Genomic DNA, 15,976 nt, shown 5'->3' on the forward strand with positions numbered 1-15,976 from the left:
TTCAAAGATTGCGCTTTCGATACTTTTTTTTTTAATTAAAATACTGCACCCTTGGAGGTTTCAGAACAAATCTCGTTGTATCGTTAATTGGGGGTGTGCAGACTTTCGATAATATTTATTTAAAAATTCTGCTCGCAATATTTTATTTTTATAGTAAAATACTGTCCTTAGAGAATTTGGAACAAATTGTTCCTCCCAAAAAATAAATATGTCTATATTCTTTAGTTTTAAAATTATCCAAAAACGAAGTGGCCTCCATTAACAGTATGACTGTCTTATTAAATACATAGGTGACAGTATTTTTCTGTATGGAAATAAAACAATTGATTCTAGAGTTGAGACGTTAAAGGAAATAAATTTGTGTAGGAATCATGAATTTTAATTACGAAAATTTTTATGTGATAGTCAATTGTGTTGGTGTCTATGTTTTCGATCGAAGTAAGATGTTTAACCAGACGAGGATGAACTCTGCAGAAATCTTGTAATGCATAGTCCTGCCACGCAATCGAATAACGCGTCGACTACCTTATCCAGTCGATAGTTTTATTTTCAGTGTATCGCTGAATTGGTTCATTTGCTTGCTATAGCGTTTTCCTTGTATCAGTTTGGCGTAGTACCAGGAGGTCGTAAAACGCTACACCCTTCGTGTCCTATCAAACTCTAAGCATCTTCTGTTGGCTGACGTCCAACCACTGTCTCTTACGTTTTGGATTCTCGCAGTAAATTCACAAACACGCGAACCCATCGTCTCACGCTACGATCGGGACTGTTCGAGCATTTTATTATTTACAAATATATATTTATTCCGTTTCTATCATTGTCAGATAATAAATCTGCAAAAACACTCCCATCAACCCAGTTAAATTGCATCAAATAATGTTCAACGTTAAAGTGAAACAGTTGCTTAGTTGCAAATCAAGTGTACTTCTAATCGAGCAGCATTCGTGATCTTTTTCATTGTGAAAATATAAACTCTACTTGACTGTGAGAAATTTAAACTTTTTGGAATCGATCGAGCCAACGAGGAGCCTAATGTCGAAAATCAGGTTCATTGTTCGTTTTCAATATTATCACAGCCTGTCCAGAACAGGGTTATTGAAATTATTCCTCGCAAAAAGGGACTGGTTGCTCGCGAAGTTATAATTAGACGTATTGCACGTGACATTTTGCAAATCAGTTTTTGTTCGACTGGGATTAAACACGAAATTTCACACGATAACGCGAGAATTGCTTTAGATTTACAGATAAACTATAGAAAAATTTTCGATTTTTTTTTGTATGTCAAGGCACGAGATATATTTTAGTTTAAATTAATTATTAATAGCAAAAGTTTCTTTTATATAGCTGTTTGAAGATTATATTGAACTATGCAAGAGATGAGGAATTGGCTAACAGGTCTGATTAGGCATAGCATAATCTACTTTCCATAAACCCTAGCTGGGTCTCTAGAAAGGGGATTATACTGTGCATAATCGAACGTGCTAGCCAACTCTGAACCATAGTTGGAGGAGAGCGTATGCTAATGGTAGAAACGTCTTATTAACTTTTGAAATTAATAAAACGTATATAATTCTAAAATTCACTCATAAAATTCTAGCAAATTATCTCTATATCAAATTATACAAATTTACAATTTATCCACAAAACGATTCCATTTTATTGCTCCTAGAATCAAAGCATGTTTATCGAAAATATCTCATAGAAGAAAACCATATTGCATGAAACATCTATTGTACACCTGGTTTTTGCTAATTTAAATGCACAATATTTTCTGAAAGTTATTGCAAAACGTTTATCTAAAATATCTCACAGAAGAAAGCCATATTGCATGAAACATCAATTGTACACCTGGTTTTTGCTAATTTAAATGCACAATATTTTCTGAAACAGTCCAATGATAGATACAGTTTTAAATATCTTCGAAAGTATCACACAATTTTTGATATACACGAGTTTGAATAGAGCCAAGTTCCCAAAGCACAAAGGTCTAGGAGTCTAGACCTAGAGAAGCAATTGACCCCGGAGCCACGAACAAAAGAACAGAGACAAAAACCCCCTCGAAGAAGTTTCCCTCGATGGCTGATATCTTTTCTTTCCGTTTCCTCGGCACTCGCGGCGAAGTTTCGCGGGGAATTTTTTTCAATAATTTACGCTGATGCGAAAGAACAGGTTAACGTCGGGAGGAGTGGCCGGAGCGGAGTAGTTTCTTCTCGCGAGGAATTTCAATTCGCAGTACAGACCACGGATGGGTAAGTTGGTTAATTAAAATCGAAGGGGGGAAGAAAGTTCCGCGGAGGGGGGTGGGAGGAACAGAAATACGGTAATTATGAAACCAGCAGTCGATGTTTAATTCTCGAGCACGTCGATGGTTGTCTGCACACGGAGCACCGAAAGAATCGATCGCCGGTTTTAAGTGATCAGCGACGAACGAGTGCAGCTGGAGCTATAAACGATGTGGAAAAAAAGGAGAGAAAAAATGAATACACGGAAAGAAACGATTCGAGGCTAGATTCCGGGGTCGATCGCTCGAAATCTACGCAAAGAGGGGCCAGAGATGAGCGAAATTGTTTTCCCAATAGCGGACAATTAACGAGGTCAACGCGTAACAATTTATTGGTCGAACTTCTATTCGTTCGGGGATCATTTCGTTTTATAGATGTTTCGCGTTTCCAAGTGGATTTCTTTTCAATAATGAGCTTTGTCCAAGTACTTTCCCGACTCTCGATCGGCTCTAGCAGTTATAAGAACGTTGAACGGGCAATGATAGAATTTGAAACGATCGAGGCGATTGTAAAGGATCCATTAAACGTTGAGAGATAGAGATTCAGCGATGTATCTGATCCTCATAATTTTCGAGCGGTTAAGTATAATATGATACGAATTAGTAGCGAGGCGAGGGGAATTCCTGCATTATACAAAGGGCTTAGTTATGGAAATAACTGTGGGTCGTAAATTCCGACGTCCGTATAACTAGAATGGACTGAAAATATATGCAAATCGGTCGTCCTGGATTCATTATACCGCTGAAATTACTATCTACGTTTACGCGGTTAAAAATAGTTAAGAGGGTCAGTGAACGAAACACGGGGCGAGATTTTTCTCAACGCGGAATGGATTTTCATCTTTCGAGATATTACGTGAACGACAATGATTAACAATACGTACTAGCTGCTATTCTACATTAGTTGTAAGACGATTCATAGATTATGCATTTTTCTGCACATTTAAATAATAAACTTTATAATGCCCCCACACAGAAAAAAAAAATAAAAAGACACAGAGACATATATTAAGGGATGCTCAAAATAATTTCAGGATCGTCGAGTCTATCGAGTGGTTGCCAAAGGAAACGCGAATAGTTATTGCAATTCTCTCTGGAGATTTAAATAATAAACTTTATAATGCCCTCGCACAGAAAAAGAATAAAAAGACACAGAGACATAAGTTAAGGGATGCTCGAAATAATTTCAACCATTGCACATCGAATCTGAAAGTTCGAAGAGGACTCGAAAGTACAGGTGCACGGAAAAATGATTAAAAAAATAATTTCAGGATCGTCGAGTGTATCGAGTGGTTGTCAAAGGAAACGCGAATAGTTATTGCAATTTCCACGTTCGAGCGGTCGTTGGTGGATCCGTGGCGGGAGGGGGAATCGTTATGGGAAATGAATCTGACAAATAACAGTGGAGGGGGGGGGTAGACAGAGAATTCAGCCGGAACGGGAAAAGAGACTCGGAAGATAACGCGAGTAAGAGAGTGAAACAGGGAGGGGCTGATGGTGGATACGACCCCAGTATGGAGTTTGAGGCTTGTTTGAACAGGCTCCGGGTTTCAAAGAGGGTGTACGGGGGTATCGGGAGTTGCTATGACGATCACGCCCCGTCGAATTACGCGAAAATTGCCCTACGTACCCTCGACCATCCCCCCACCCATCGTACACCACCCCCTCGGGCGTCCTTCATCAGGACTTCGGTAATTTCGAACTCCTGCGTTACGAATGCGACGATAAACGGTCCTACCGAGCCTCTACACAAAATATACCACCCTCCAAGGTCACTGAGAAAAGAAGTGGCACGTCATCGAGCTCCACATAAAAATCAACAATACCTAAATAATATATCGACATTTTGCCAAATAATTTTAGTCTTTTCACAAGATGAAATATACGTCTATTTAATTCCAAAGAATTTATTTAAGGAATGGCCACGAAAAAGAATAGATTTGTTTTATGAATATCAAAGTAAAATATCAAAGTACATGCCTTGCCATTTATATTTAAGACCCACAGAGGGTTAATATTCTTCTAAACTGACTTATTGCACAATTTGGTATCTATAACATCCTTAACGCAAACTTCGATCGTTCGACACGTTTGGTAATAATCGAAACGCGTTACAAGCTCACCTTTAATCCTTGGAAGTTACGTTCCTTCCGGGCCGGAGATCAAAAAGTTACAGAAACCGCCATTTTCGAGAATTACGAGCGTCTACGTCGCGGCGAACTTCTAAACGAGACTCGTTCCCGAGTTTCTGCAATCCTTTACGTGACTTCTACCGATGACCCCGAGGTCCGTCCACTTTGTAGCGCCAAAGGGACGCAATGTTTTCGCATTAAGGGGCGAACCGTCGTTAACCCGCGCGATGTTACGGCGCTACGGGCGTCGATTAACCGGATTTTCTCGTAATAAAATTACGCCCTTTCAATTTCGACCAACGAGACTCAAAGACAACGTTAGAGTCACGGAATTTTATATTTTCTTTTATGTTCCTTGTCTTCGATTTCAATTTTCGATCGATGCGTTCATCGACCCTTTGTGAAAGCAAAATTCTTCTTTTTACGCGGTTTTTTCCACGAAATGGCCACTTAGTCCACGCTACAGCATCCTTAAGAGCATCAGGGAGACATTTTACACTTTGACGGCGCTAAAACGAAATTGTGGGCTTCTATTTACGAGGGACGAAGCGTCCACGATAAGAATAAGAAGAATATTTTATTCAATATTGCATTTTATACGAGCTCCATCGCGTCCAATTTTTCCGACGTTGTACCGCTTCAACCATTTATGGTTTTTTTTTTACAAAAGCAAATTGGTTCTCTCGCGTATGTACGGTCGTTTAAACCAGTCGGAGACGCCGGATTGCGGCCACGGTTTTGTATTATTAAATTCTACGCGAATTTCCGTGGACCCCGGGCTGCTGCCTCTTTCGCGAATAATATTTATTCTCATATATTCAGACCTCGACGTGATTCTGGCGTTTCCTGACCGTCGTTTATCTTTCAAACTACCGGTACTCGCTAAACATTTTACCATACTCGTACGATATATTTTCAATTCTCGTGCAATATTCCCTCTGTTCGAGGTGTAATAATTTCACTGTTTCGATAGTAATTTCTATCTAGAAATTTTATTTATTCTCTCAGTGTTAACACGAACCAATTGGAGTCTATAATAATATCGTTACAATCGTCAAATCATAATGCAAAAGTAATATCTTTTTAAACACTATTTTTTAGATTGCACTAATATATGGGGAATTATTTTTAACGCAACATTTATTTAGAAATACTCCAGTTCTCGTTAACGAACGAACGAATCGCTGTATCCGTTTCCGCGACAAAAAGCAAGCGATCGACGATCCGTCGATCCCTGACCACCGTCGAGGAAATAAATTTCTCTTTGCGGTTCAGATTTCCATTAAGGCCGACGATATCGTTCGCTTCTTTATTTTCACCGCGACGGCGACTAGAAGACAAGGCGTGCGCACAATGGAGCGAAAAGATAGATGCGAATCGACGAAGGGTTCGAAGGTCTGAAAAACAAATGAGACGAGAAACAGGTGGGGGGTGAAAAGAATAAACACCAACGATATTCTTCTCGTCGCGAGTTACCCTCGGAGCTTTCACCCCGTCGACCAAGCGAACTAAGAATTCGTGGTTTTACTTTTATTAGAACAGTTATCGTCGACCTTTTTCTCCATTGTGTCCCCCTTCGAGGCGAAATTTTAACGACGCTGAGCAAACAGTTGGACTGCAAATATACATCCAACGTATGAAAAAGAATATATTTCTTGTAAATTATATAATAAAACTCTGTGTTCAGAGCCGTGTATCTTCGAAAATTTTGCATTCTTTAAGGAGGATTTTAGTTTGTATTATTATGAACAAAATGTCGTTCGATTTTTTATTCTATATCGAAGAAAAAAAATGCTAGACTGCAGTTATGGAATAACAATTTATTATTTCATCCCCAGTCGATGAAACGTAACGAAAAAAACATATTTGTATCTTGAAATATTAAATAATATATGTGGAAAGTGGTAAAAAGATTCATCAAACCCTCATGCTTTCAAAAAATTATCAAATATCACTTCTCGTCTTTGGTTCTCGCGTTTTATTATTTTTAAAATTAAAATAACTTATTCCAGTAACGTTTAGATTTAGAAAGTGTCATGAAAACAACTTAATTAACAGTCTAATCGTTCCTGCGTGGAAAGGCTGTCGCGAGTTCGATCGTCTCGACGCGGTTTCCTTTCGTGCATATTATCGTCTTCCGGTCCGATGGTCGCCTCATCGTCCTGACAGTTTTCCAAGGGACACGGAGACCCCTGCTAGGACAATGCAAGGGGTGGGTGGGAGGGGGGGCGAAAGTTTTCAGCCACACCAGACACGTGGATTTGAAACGGTCCAACGGGGCTGACGGTAAGGTTGACACTTTATTGCTATCGCGAATTGGATCTGCCGTGTCTCCGTGCCTGCGAGGGACTCGATAGTCCACAGACTGTCTCCAAGGGATCCTCGATTGCACCTCGATCGATGAATCTCATTTTTATTCAAGCATTTTAATAACTTAAACGATCCTCAAACTTGAACTCCAAACTTGTCGCTTCTAAAATGGTTCAATTTTCTCTGATTCTTTACAAAATTATTTCTTTTTAATTGTGTATGTTACCCCCAAACTTGAACTCGAAACTTGTCGCTTTTAAAATGGTTCAATTTTCTCTGATTCTTTACAAAATTATTTTTTTATAATTGTGTATATTACTCTTTAGCTGGTTAATTTTATTCGGTACATTTTAAAGCATGGATACATGGTGTGTGTGAAATTTTATATTCCATAGATAAATTCGAGAGTTTAATTTTTTTATCACACACATGCTAAAATTGTATCTTGCTCTTGTAGGTATTCTGTAAATTAGCTATAAGAATCTGTGTCTCATTCTACTAGAAGTGTAATTAGAATGACAATAATGTGTTTCGAATTTGCTTCTTCGTGTTATACAAAATCTTTGAATTTTTGTTTAAAAATGTCATGTAAACGGGTAGAAAAATTGAGTGAAATTATGTAGACAGGCGGTAGGTGATTAATCTTAATCCGTGGCGTCGTGGCTTGGCTGGAAGTGGCTTTGAGTATCAGGCGTCTGGCCACTGTCGTCTGGATCTCCTCCCGGCGTGCAATATGCCCCTCGAAATAGCATTGGCGAGCGTTCTTTGAACGTCCTGTATAATTAGGTGGGGGCCTGAGTAACCGTGGAATTGGGGTAACGATAAACAGAGGCCTAGAGATTGCACACGGATCCAGAGTCAAAAGACGAGATTGAGGAAGACACGGCGGACGGTACAGGGAGGAGGGGGGGGGATGGGGGGAGGGAGGGAAAGAGGAACAAAGGGAATACGTAGGAACGTGACCGGCCGCTTAGTCAAAGTGCATGCAGACAGAGGCAACCAGAGACCTCGCGTATAAACGTTTCCATCTCCTCCAGAGTCGAGCATATTGCGTTAACACCGGGGGTGCAAACAGCCCTTCTACCGTCTCTCTCGCCCCTCTACGCGTTCTCTCCTTCTTTCTAGCCTTGTGTCGCGCTTGCATAAACCAGGAGGACTCCGCCAAGTACAGTCGAGCTAATAATTAAAGCCTCGAAAACCGCTCGTTAAATCGTGTCGCGCGCCACGCGTCGTCCAGGACATCCTTTTACATTCGAAACAGTGATCGATTGCATTACGCTTGGGTTTTAAGGGAGGAAATCACTACGACGGATTGAAAAAATCGAAATTTTTTAATGCTTAGGGGGTTTAAAAATGACCAAAATGTTAAAGTAAAATTCGCAAACATGACAAAGTTACAGAAGATTTAGTAGACATAGACTTTAGTTACTTTTATTTGACACTTTTTTATTATTCATACTGTGGTAAATATTTCATATGAATCGGGAATGTTTTGATCGAAATAACTATGTGAATCAAGAGTATTTAGTCCGAATAAGTGATGTGAATGAAATGTACCGATACACGACTAAACTGGTCCAATTTATTTAGCTGTAATGCAATTTAACGATGGCTATCATATATTCAGAATCATTGCAAATAATGAAGGTCCTCGATATCAAAATTGGACCACAGGCAGACTTTCTAACAAATTTTTGGAGGCCTCTCACACTGGTTCCTATTATGGCTATAATAATTAATATTTCTTCACGAAATTTTTACAAGAAGCAGTCCAAGAAATGCACTTTCGGAAAACATTGAACATTTATCAGAAAAGGTTTCATAGTTATGGCCAAAAAATTCTTGAAAATTGCCTTTATTTTCATATTGCGTTTGGCTGTGTTAGATTGTATTTTTTTTTAGTTCGAAAATCGAAATTGATCTGTGTTTGGAACGTGGTTCGCGTGCGCACGAGGGGGTTTCTCGTTTATGGCGTCGTCTTGGTCGTTACGTCGTCGTTGCGAACGGTTTTTCGGACGCACGCGAGCGTGCTTAAGCTGGCTGAAATATTTCAATAAAACATTTAGCCCTTAACGGTCTTATACGCAGACATAAACGGAAGGAACTGCAAAAGAGATCCTCCCCCCTTCCCTTTCACCCCCCATCCTCTCTCGTTCCGCTTTTATCCCTCCCGGAGTCGGATAACATTTACGCACTGGCGGCATAATGCCACTTCCAACGATGCGATGAATTAATCAACTGCCTTTCTCTATTATCTAGTAGCTACTAAAAAATGTCGAAAATTGAGAGAGAGTTTTCAGCCGGATGACTCGGTTCGATTTTGTGGACTTTGTAATTTTAAAGGAAATCACAACTAAAATTATTAAAATTATACAGGATCAATTTTAAACAGAACCTTCCAAATAATTTTTTTAATGTACACTATATTTAGTTCGTGAGAGAGATGATTGTAATAAAGAACAGATTTTTTACCAATGTTTCGCCAAAATGTAAAAATGTGTCGATTTTAACCCTTAAGTGGAGTTAATGAGTGGAGTTAAGTTTAATGTCGATGTAATTATTTGAAAATTCATGTAATCCTCTGTTAGTTCACTATCTTTTAAATGATTTAAAGAAAAGTTGATTTCCATTTACTGAATTTGGTAAAAATCAACATTAAGCAAAATAATTCCCTTGAGATTGAGAGTCCACTTAAGGGTTAATGTATAAGTCTTGACGACGAGCGTATTGTAAGGTTAATCAAAGGCCAAATAGGATACATTGAAGAAAATATTGCGAACAATTATAAATTCTCTTATTTCTTTGGTCCTTTCGGTCGACGAGCGATCGAAAGAATCGGTTTCAAATCGAAATTCCCGCTTTGGGGTGCTTGGTACTTTGATGGCTACGCTCGAGGTACCGGGGCAAAGTCCGATCTGTGAATTCCCGACGTTCTCCAACTCTCTATCTCTCTCTCTCCCCGCGTAGTGTCTGTCAAAGACTTTCAATTTAATCTCCGTGCCGCGACGGGCAACTTCACGGGCCATCCGGACCAAGAATAAGAAGGGGGCGGTAGAAAGAAGTCAAACCGAGAGCGTAAACGCGCAACTTTTTCTTCTCGAGAGTCAGACGCGATAGAGGAACAGTGGTATTCCGTAATTGCATCGGTAGACGGGAAACAACGAGACGCGAGGCCCTCCATTTCGCTCTTTCTCGACGATCCAACGACGCTGTTTGAGAATCGATTCCACTTTCTATCTTATTCAATGAATATTAATTCGTTTATCGTTGATTAACAAATTATTTCCATAAATTGAGTTGCCTATACTTTCCATTGAAACATGAACAACAACTGCGCGAAATTTCATCCAGATTGGATAAAAATTGCAGGACTTGTAAGGAAATCACAAACACACAGATTTCAAATTTTTACACGAATCGTTGATTAACAAATTATTTCCATAAATTGAGTTGCCTATACTTTCCATTGAAACATGAACAACAACTACGCGAAATTTCATCCAGATTGGTTAAAAATTGCAGGATTTATAAGGAAATCACAAACACACAGATTTCAAATTTTTATACGAATTTATTACGTCTTCAGAATGTTTTCTCTGGGTTTGGAACATCGAAAGAAATAAAATGGCGTTCCCTTCAGATTTTTTAGACTTTTTACATTATTTCGATCCATTGTATCTGTACATTTATATATTATATATATTATTATCTAATTTTATAACCTCCGGGCATCGAAATTGTTTTCTCGTTTCTTTTTTCAGCCCCCTGGTATCGGATTCTGAAATATCAACATTTTCGTGTCGTTATTTTCTGAAATTGAATACGCTCGATACTTTTATTTCGTTCGAAGAGGGCCAGAACCTATCGAAACTCAACTTTAAATAAACGTGTGATTTTTCTCCCGACGAACCACTGGTACCAAAATGAATATTCAACTTGAACAAACTTATATTTTTTGCACTATAAAATCGCAGCACCGGGCTGATACAACCTGCATAAAACATTATCCGGAGCAACAACGTTATTTTTCGAAGAAACGAACGAGCGTATCACGGTTCGATAGTTCCTCGTGAACGAAAACAAAAATGGTCGTTTCCGCTATTTTGGGCAATTTTACCCCCAATCAAATGAAGGTACGCGACTGTGCTCAGACGGCAGCAGGTTTCGAACAGATTATGCGCGTTCGACTGGAAACATTTAAACACAAGCCCGTAAACCCACCCCCCCGACGATTAATCACCAAAACAGCAGTCATCTGTAACCGTTTTCTCCACACTTCATTCCGCGTTTATCGTCGCAGTTTTTGCATGGTTGCACCACTTTTCATCGCCCGGGCGCGTAAACGCACCAATAGAAATCACCCAACGTGCTACGCTCGTCGGAATAGCCCAAAGGACACGAGCAATAACCGACAGCCTCGCATCCGGGGAAATTTATCAACGGTGATGCAACACAAAATTAACACGAATGAACATATCGCGATACTTTTGTTCTAATACTAGTTTACTCGATCGTAGATTTACATCGATTGGTAACACATTGACTGCCATGTCACCCTTTTGAGGAGTCAAAATAATTAATTCTCTAGATTAGATGTAAAAGAAAATAAAGCTAGGTGGGGCCCTTGAATTTTAACGAGTCTGTGAAAATTAATTCCATGACAAATGATGGGTATGCTAGTTTCCAATTGTCTGAAAACAAAATTTAATTTTAGGGGTTTGGTCTAGTTTTGGCAGTAAACGTGTTAAACCCATCAAATTGATAGTTTCCGGATAATAAAATTCTCTTTTAATGCAAATATTCTTCGTTTGAAATCGATGCAGATTGAATTCCCTGATAAAAATTTCGATTATTTTCTGGTCTCCTTGCTCCTTTGCAATTGTATAAGTTGTAAGAGGTTTGTAGATATTTTTAAATACAGAGGGCTAACTCGAACGTTCTTTCTGTGGAGTAGCTCGTCTATTTTTCTGGCGATAGGAACGCATTCCGCGCCATTGTGCAATGACAGTGGCGAAGGATTGTCGCGACACGGTTTCGGAATAAATAGAGACGCCTGCACGCCTCAAAATGTACAGGCGTTTTCCTGGCGTTGTCGTAGATTCTGCTACGTGGCTTCCTCCTCGTCGTCGACAACAATGCCCACCGGTGTACGGACTCTCGTCGAATGGAAGTTTGTTCTGCACACAATGGCGTATACACGGGGCGAAGCCTCGCGTGGCTGGAAAGCGGTTCACGCGTTCTGGATGGCTGCTACGAGGAATCTGCGTGGCACCGGGAGGATCGGAAACGGTAATCAGACGCTCCGAGGGCAAACATTTTTACGCCGTCGCGGTGAATCCGGAAGTGGATATTAAGGAAACGCTTACAGGCAAACCGGGACGCTCGTTGTCGGGGGGAAACGGACGAGTCGAAACTCTGACTCGACGAAAGTCTGCCGAGACATTTGCTAAATTAACCGGCTCTGGGTCTCGTTGGATAAGCGCGCACAATTGGCAAAGTAATTGGGGACTTTGGATCGCTGGATGCATAAATCAAGCGGACGAGAAACCGAGAAATAGGATTCGAAGAACTGTATCCGATAGGAGAGAATAATAATGGAGAAATGTTTTATTTTAGCGTAAGACAATTGTAAAGATTTGGAAAATGCAGTGGAATGTATGAAAATAGAAAATAATTCTTGTTGGAATGGATCTTCCATTATGAATGAATAATTATTAAGTCTGGGCTGGAGAAAAAATTGTAAAGATTTGGAAAATGCAGTTTATTAGTTCCGGTGGCTCGAGGGTGCAGGAAATTGGAACGCTTGAACGTTTTTTGCGCTTATGAAAATAAAAAATAATAAATAAATGAATAATTATTAGGTCTGGGTTGGAACACTTGTACGTTTCATGTGTTTATGAAAACTGTATAGAAATAGAGAATAGTTTGACTAACTTGTTGGAACGAATCCTCCCCTATTGTGGAATAAAATTCTCGTAGGATTAAGAACCTCGTTTTTGGAATGAGATCTCTTTTCAGAGTACTTAAGTCAATTGCTAGATAGGGCGCTGAAAACAACTTACCACCCTTTAACGAGGATACAGAGGGAAGGGGTTGACGTCGTGTCATCGCTACCCTCGTAATAATTATAAACGCAAGGGCGTCGGGAAAACCATTGAAACGATACAGAATCGAACAAGACAGCTTACACTTACGATCGACTTAAAGCACATCGAAAATTAAAAGTTGGAAATTTTCCAATCGAAGCAATTGTAAATATCTTGAATTAATTTTATGCATTCTTTAATTTATCAAAGATAAGAACCAATAATATATTTCTCTCTTACTCGATGTAATTATTAACCCTTAAGTGGATTATTGGGGCTCTGGAAGTTTAAACTAATATAATTATTTGAAAATATATGTAATCCTCCATTAATTCACTGTTTTTCAAGTACTTTAGAAATCAACATTAAGTAAAATAATTGTGTTGAGATTGAGAGTTCGCTTAAGGGTTAAATTCTCAAAAATCATTCACCAACCCCTATCAAGTGAATTACAATGGAAATAACAGTTTCCACTGAATATTTAGTAATGCATTATTAATATATTTCAATTGCTATCCTATAATTTATATATTCCCTGAGACACTTTGAAACTGGCGGTGGTTTCGAAGGAGCTGCCCGCGCGTATCAGGGGGCAATGTATTAATTCAAGGCAGTGAAAAAAGAAAGAATCGGCAAAGTTTCAGGCGAACGAGCGCGATAGGCAGGTGTCACGCCATCTCGACCCCCCGCCGCGACGATTACGACGATTACCGGTGGCTCTTGAGGGGCCCCGGAGGGGTGGGAATCGCCTCCGTTGACATTGCATCACGAAGCACTAACCACATTATTTATGCCACCTCGTAAAACTTGTGGCGTGCCTAAACACACTAGTCGTTGCCATCGCCCCCGTTTCCCTTCGCCCGGGGAAGGTTACACAGAACCGTAGGGAAAGGGTGGAGGGGCCACTGTTTGTGAAATCCACCACCTGCAGATAGTGGAATTGCTTGTATCAGCGATGGTTGAAGGAGACTAAACGTTACGCGATCCTGGCACGAGGCCAGAGTTCGGGTTAGAATTTGCGAGACGGAAAAGGACGTTGAACGTGGCAGGGTTGATACGAGGGTTGAAAATTTTCGCGGGACAGCGTTTGATTTTCCGGCAGTTTGGATTTTCGTTCCGCCGGTTATTATCGATCGCGCGGTTTGTTCGTCCCCGTACGTTAATTAGGGAAGATTATTAATTAAAACACCGTGAATAATAACGCTCGTTGATCCTCCGTGGACGCGAAATCTTTTTGCTTTCGATGAACAGTGGCGTTAACGAAGAAATAGCAGAGGGCGGTGTGAGTCGCGGGAACTTTTTCAATAGGTAACGTTGAAACGAAATTTTTTTAATAAAAGTTCTTGTTTAATAAGTTACGGACGGGGGGAACAGGCAAATAAAAGTTCCTGGATAACGTTTTTAAGAAACAAAAGCACTGCCGTTGCAAGAACAGATATTCCTCTTGGCCGGTTGCAAAGAACTTTTTAACAACTTTTTACATCCGTAATTTGTTTACTTCGAAAGTCCGAATAGTCGTCTCGAAGTTTCGATCGGGGGTTTTTTATCAACTTTCAAAATATAATTAAATTTGTATCTTTATTAACGATAATAAATGTTGATAAACTCGACGGAGACATAAATATGAAAAACCTGATACCGTTGGTAGTTTTAAAAATACAAGCTACCAACTGTAACGTACTATAAATAATTTTTTAACTATAAATTTTTTTACTACTATAAATTTGATATATACTATATATACTATACATTATAATAAATTTTTTTTTACTATAAATAACGTACTGTTAATAATAAATTGATTTATTTTACGAAACTTTTTCTTTGCTTTCATTTTAAAAACAGTTATTAAAGAGTAGCTATAGATTTTTATAATTGGAACACTTTGTACGCGTGCATTCGGTCTAAAATGTTGCATGCGTGTAATAATATGCAACTTGAGAGGGTTTCCATAATGTTTTAATGCACGAGCCCGTGTCGAGATATTTTTATTACGTGCGTGGACGTTTGACGAACGCGAGCACACTATAGAGATAGCTATTACTCGGTGAAAATTGATACGGTTTTATTTATGGATGCTGATTATTCCAGTCGCGTATCGATTGTGATACTTGTACAACTTTCATAATCAGAAATATGTTTCTTTTAATACACATTACTTGAAATATCACAGTGAACATCTTTACAGTTAGTTTTACATATAAAATTGTTAAAACTGTATATTAAATTTCTGTATATAAACGATTTTAGTATAAGTGACAAGGCTTGTATAGGAATTAAGATTTTTTACGAAATAGTTAGAAGATCCAACGTGAAATGTCGCATGTTTCTAATCACATTCTACTCGAAAGGAGCCACGTTTAACTTTCCGTGTCGGTATGCCCAGAGGGTTATGCTTTTCAAAGTATTTTTATTGCATGTTGGTTATCGGTCACCTCACGTGAATACTTTGCTTAATGCGAGTAAGAAATGCATAAAATGCTTCCTATCTGATACATTACGTTCGCGAACCGTCGAACCTGCGTTCCTGTTTATTGGTGCATTCGATTATTATTATTATTATCTGTAATATACGCTGAATTAAAATATTTCTTCCGCGCCTGGAAAGTCGATCGAAAACATTCGACGGCTCCTCGAACAATTCACGAGCGTATAAATAAAATTCCTGATAATTTATTATTTTTGTTTTATTTGTTTACAGTTGTCGTACTCGATGGAGCTGGATTACGACGTGGTGGGTGTACCGGGTGGCGCCGGAATGATGGCGCTGCTTCCTCCCAAAGTGAACGTGTCGGCCAGAGGCGAAGTACCAGTCACGTTACAAGTCTTCAGGATCAGATTACCCTGCTCGGGTCTCGTCAGCGCCGAAATTCCTCTAGCTTTGAGGTTGAACGTCACTGCCCCGCCAGGAACCAGATACAACGACACCATTTTAGTTTTCAAGAGGAACAAAATTTGCTTCAGAGGTGAGCGGAGCAGACTCCATACTTTCCACTCTATCGTCTCTTTGATCATTCGTAAAATCCAAACTGAGGTTGCTCCAAAAATTCCGTTCACCTTTCAGAATATTTCTACACATAACAAGGTTCATAGAAAGAATTATAGAAGGGGTAGTTGAAAGTTTCTTACAGTTTTTTAACTTTCATAAGAAATACGTAAGATACAAA

At 39.3% G+C, this 15,976-nt stretch overlaps 1 protein-coding gene across 1 annotated transcript in view; it reads left to right on the top strand.

The window, feature by feature from the left end:
* Nucleotides 1–15,976, top strand: part of LOC122400273 (tyrosine-protein kinase Drl-like) — a 90,951-nt gene that overhangs the window by 48,863 nt on the left and 26,112 nt on the right. The window contains exon 3 of the mRNA XM_043401643.1: nt 15,511–15,775. Coding sequence (XP_043257578.1) covers nt 15,511–15,775 — 265 coding nt within the window. The remainder of the gene's footprint in view (nt 1–15,510; nt 15,776–15,976) is intronic.

Source organism: Colletes gigas, unplaced genomic scaffold, assembly GCF_013123115.1.
Source record: "Colletes gigas isolate AHSC1104 unplaced genomic scaffold, ASM1312311v1 Colletes_gigas_Sc00002, whole genome shotgun sequence".
Taxonomy (NCBI): Eukaryota; Metazoa; Arthropoda; class Insecta; order Hymenoptera; family Colletidae; genus Colletes; species Colletes gigas.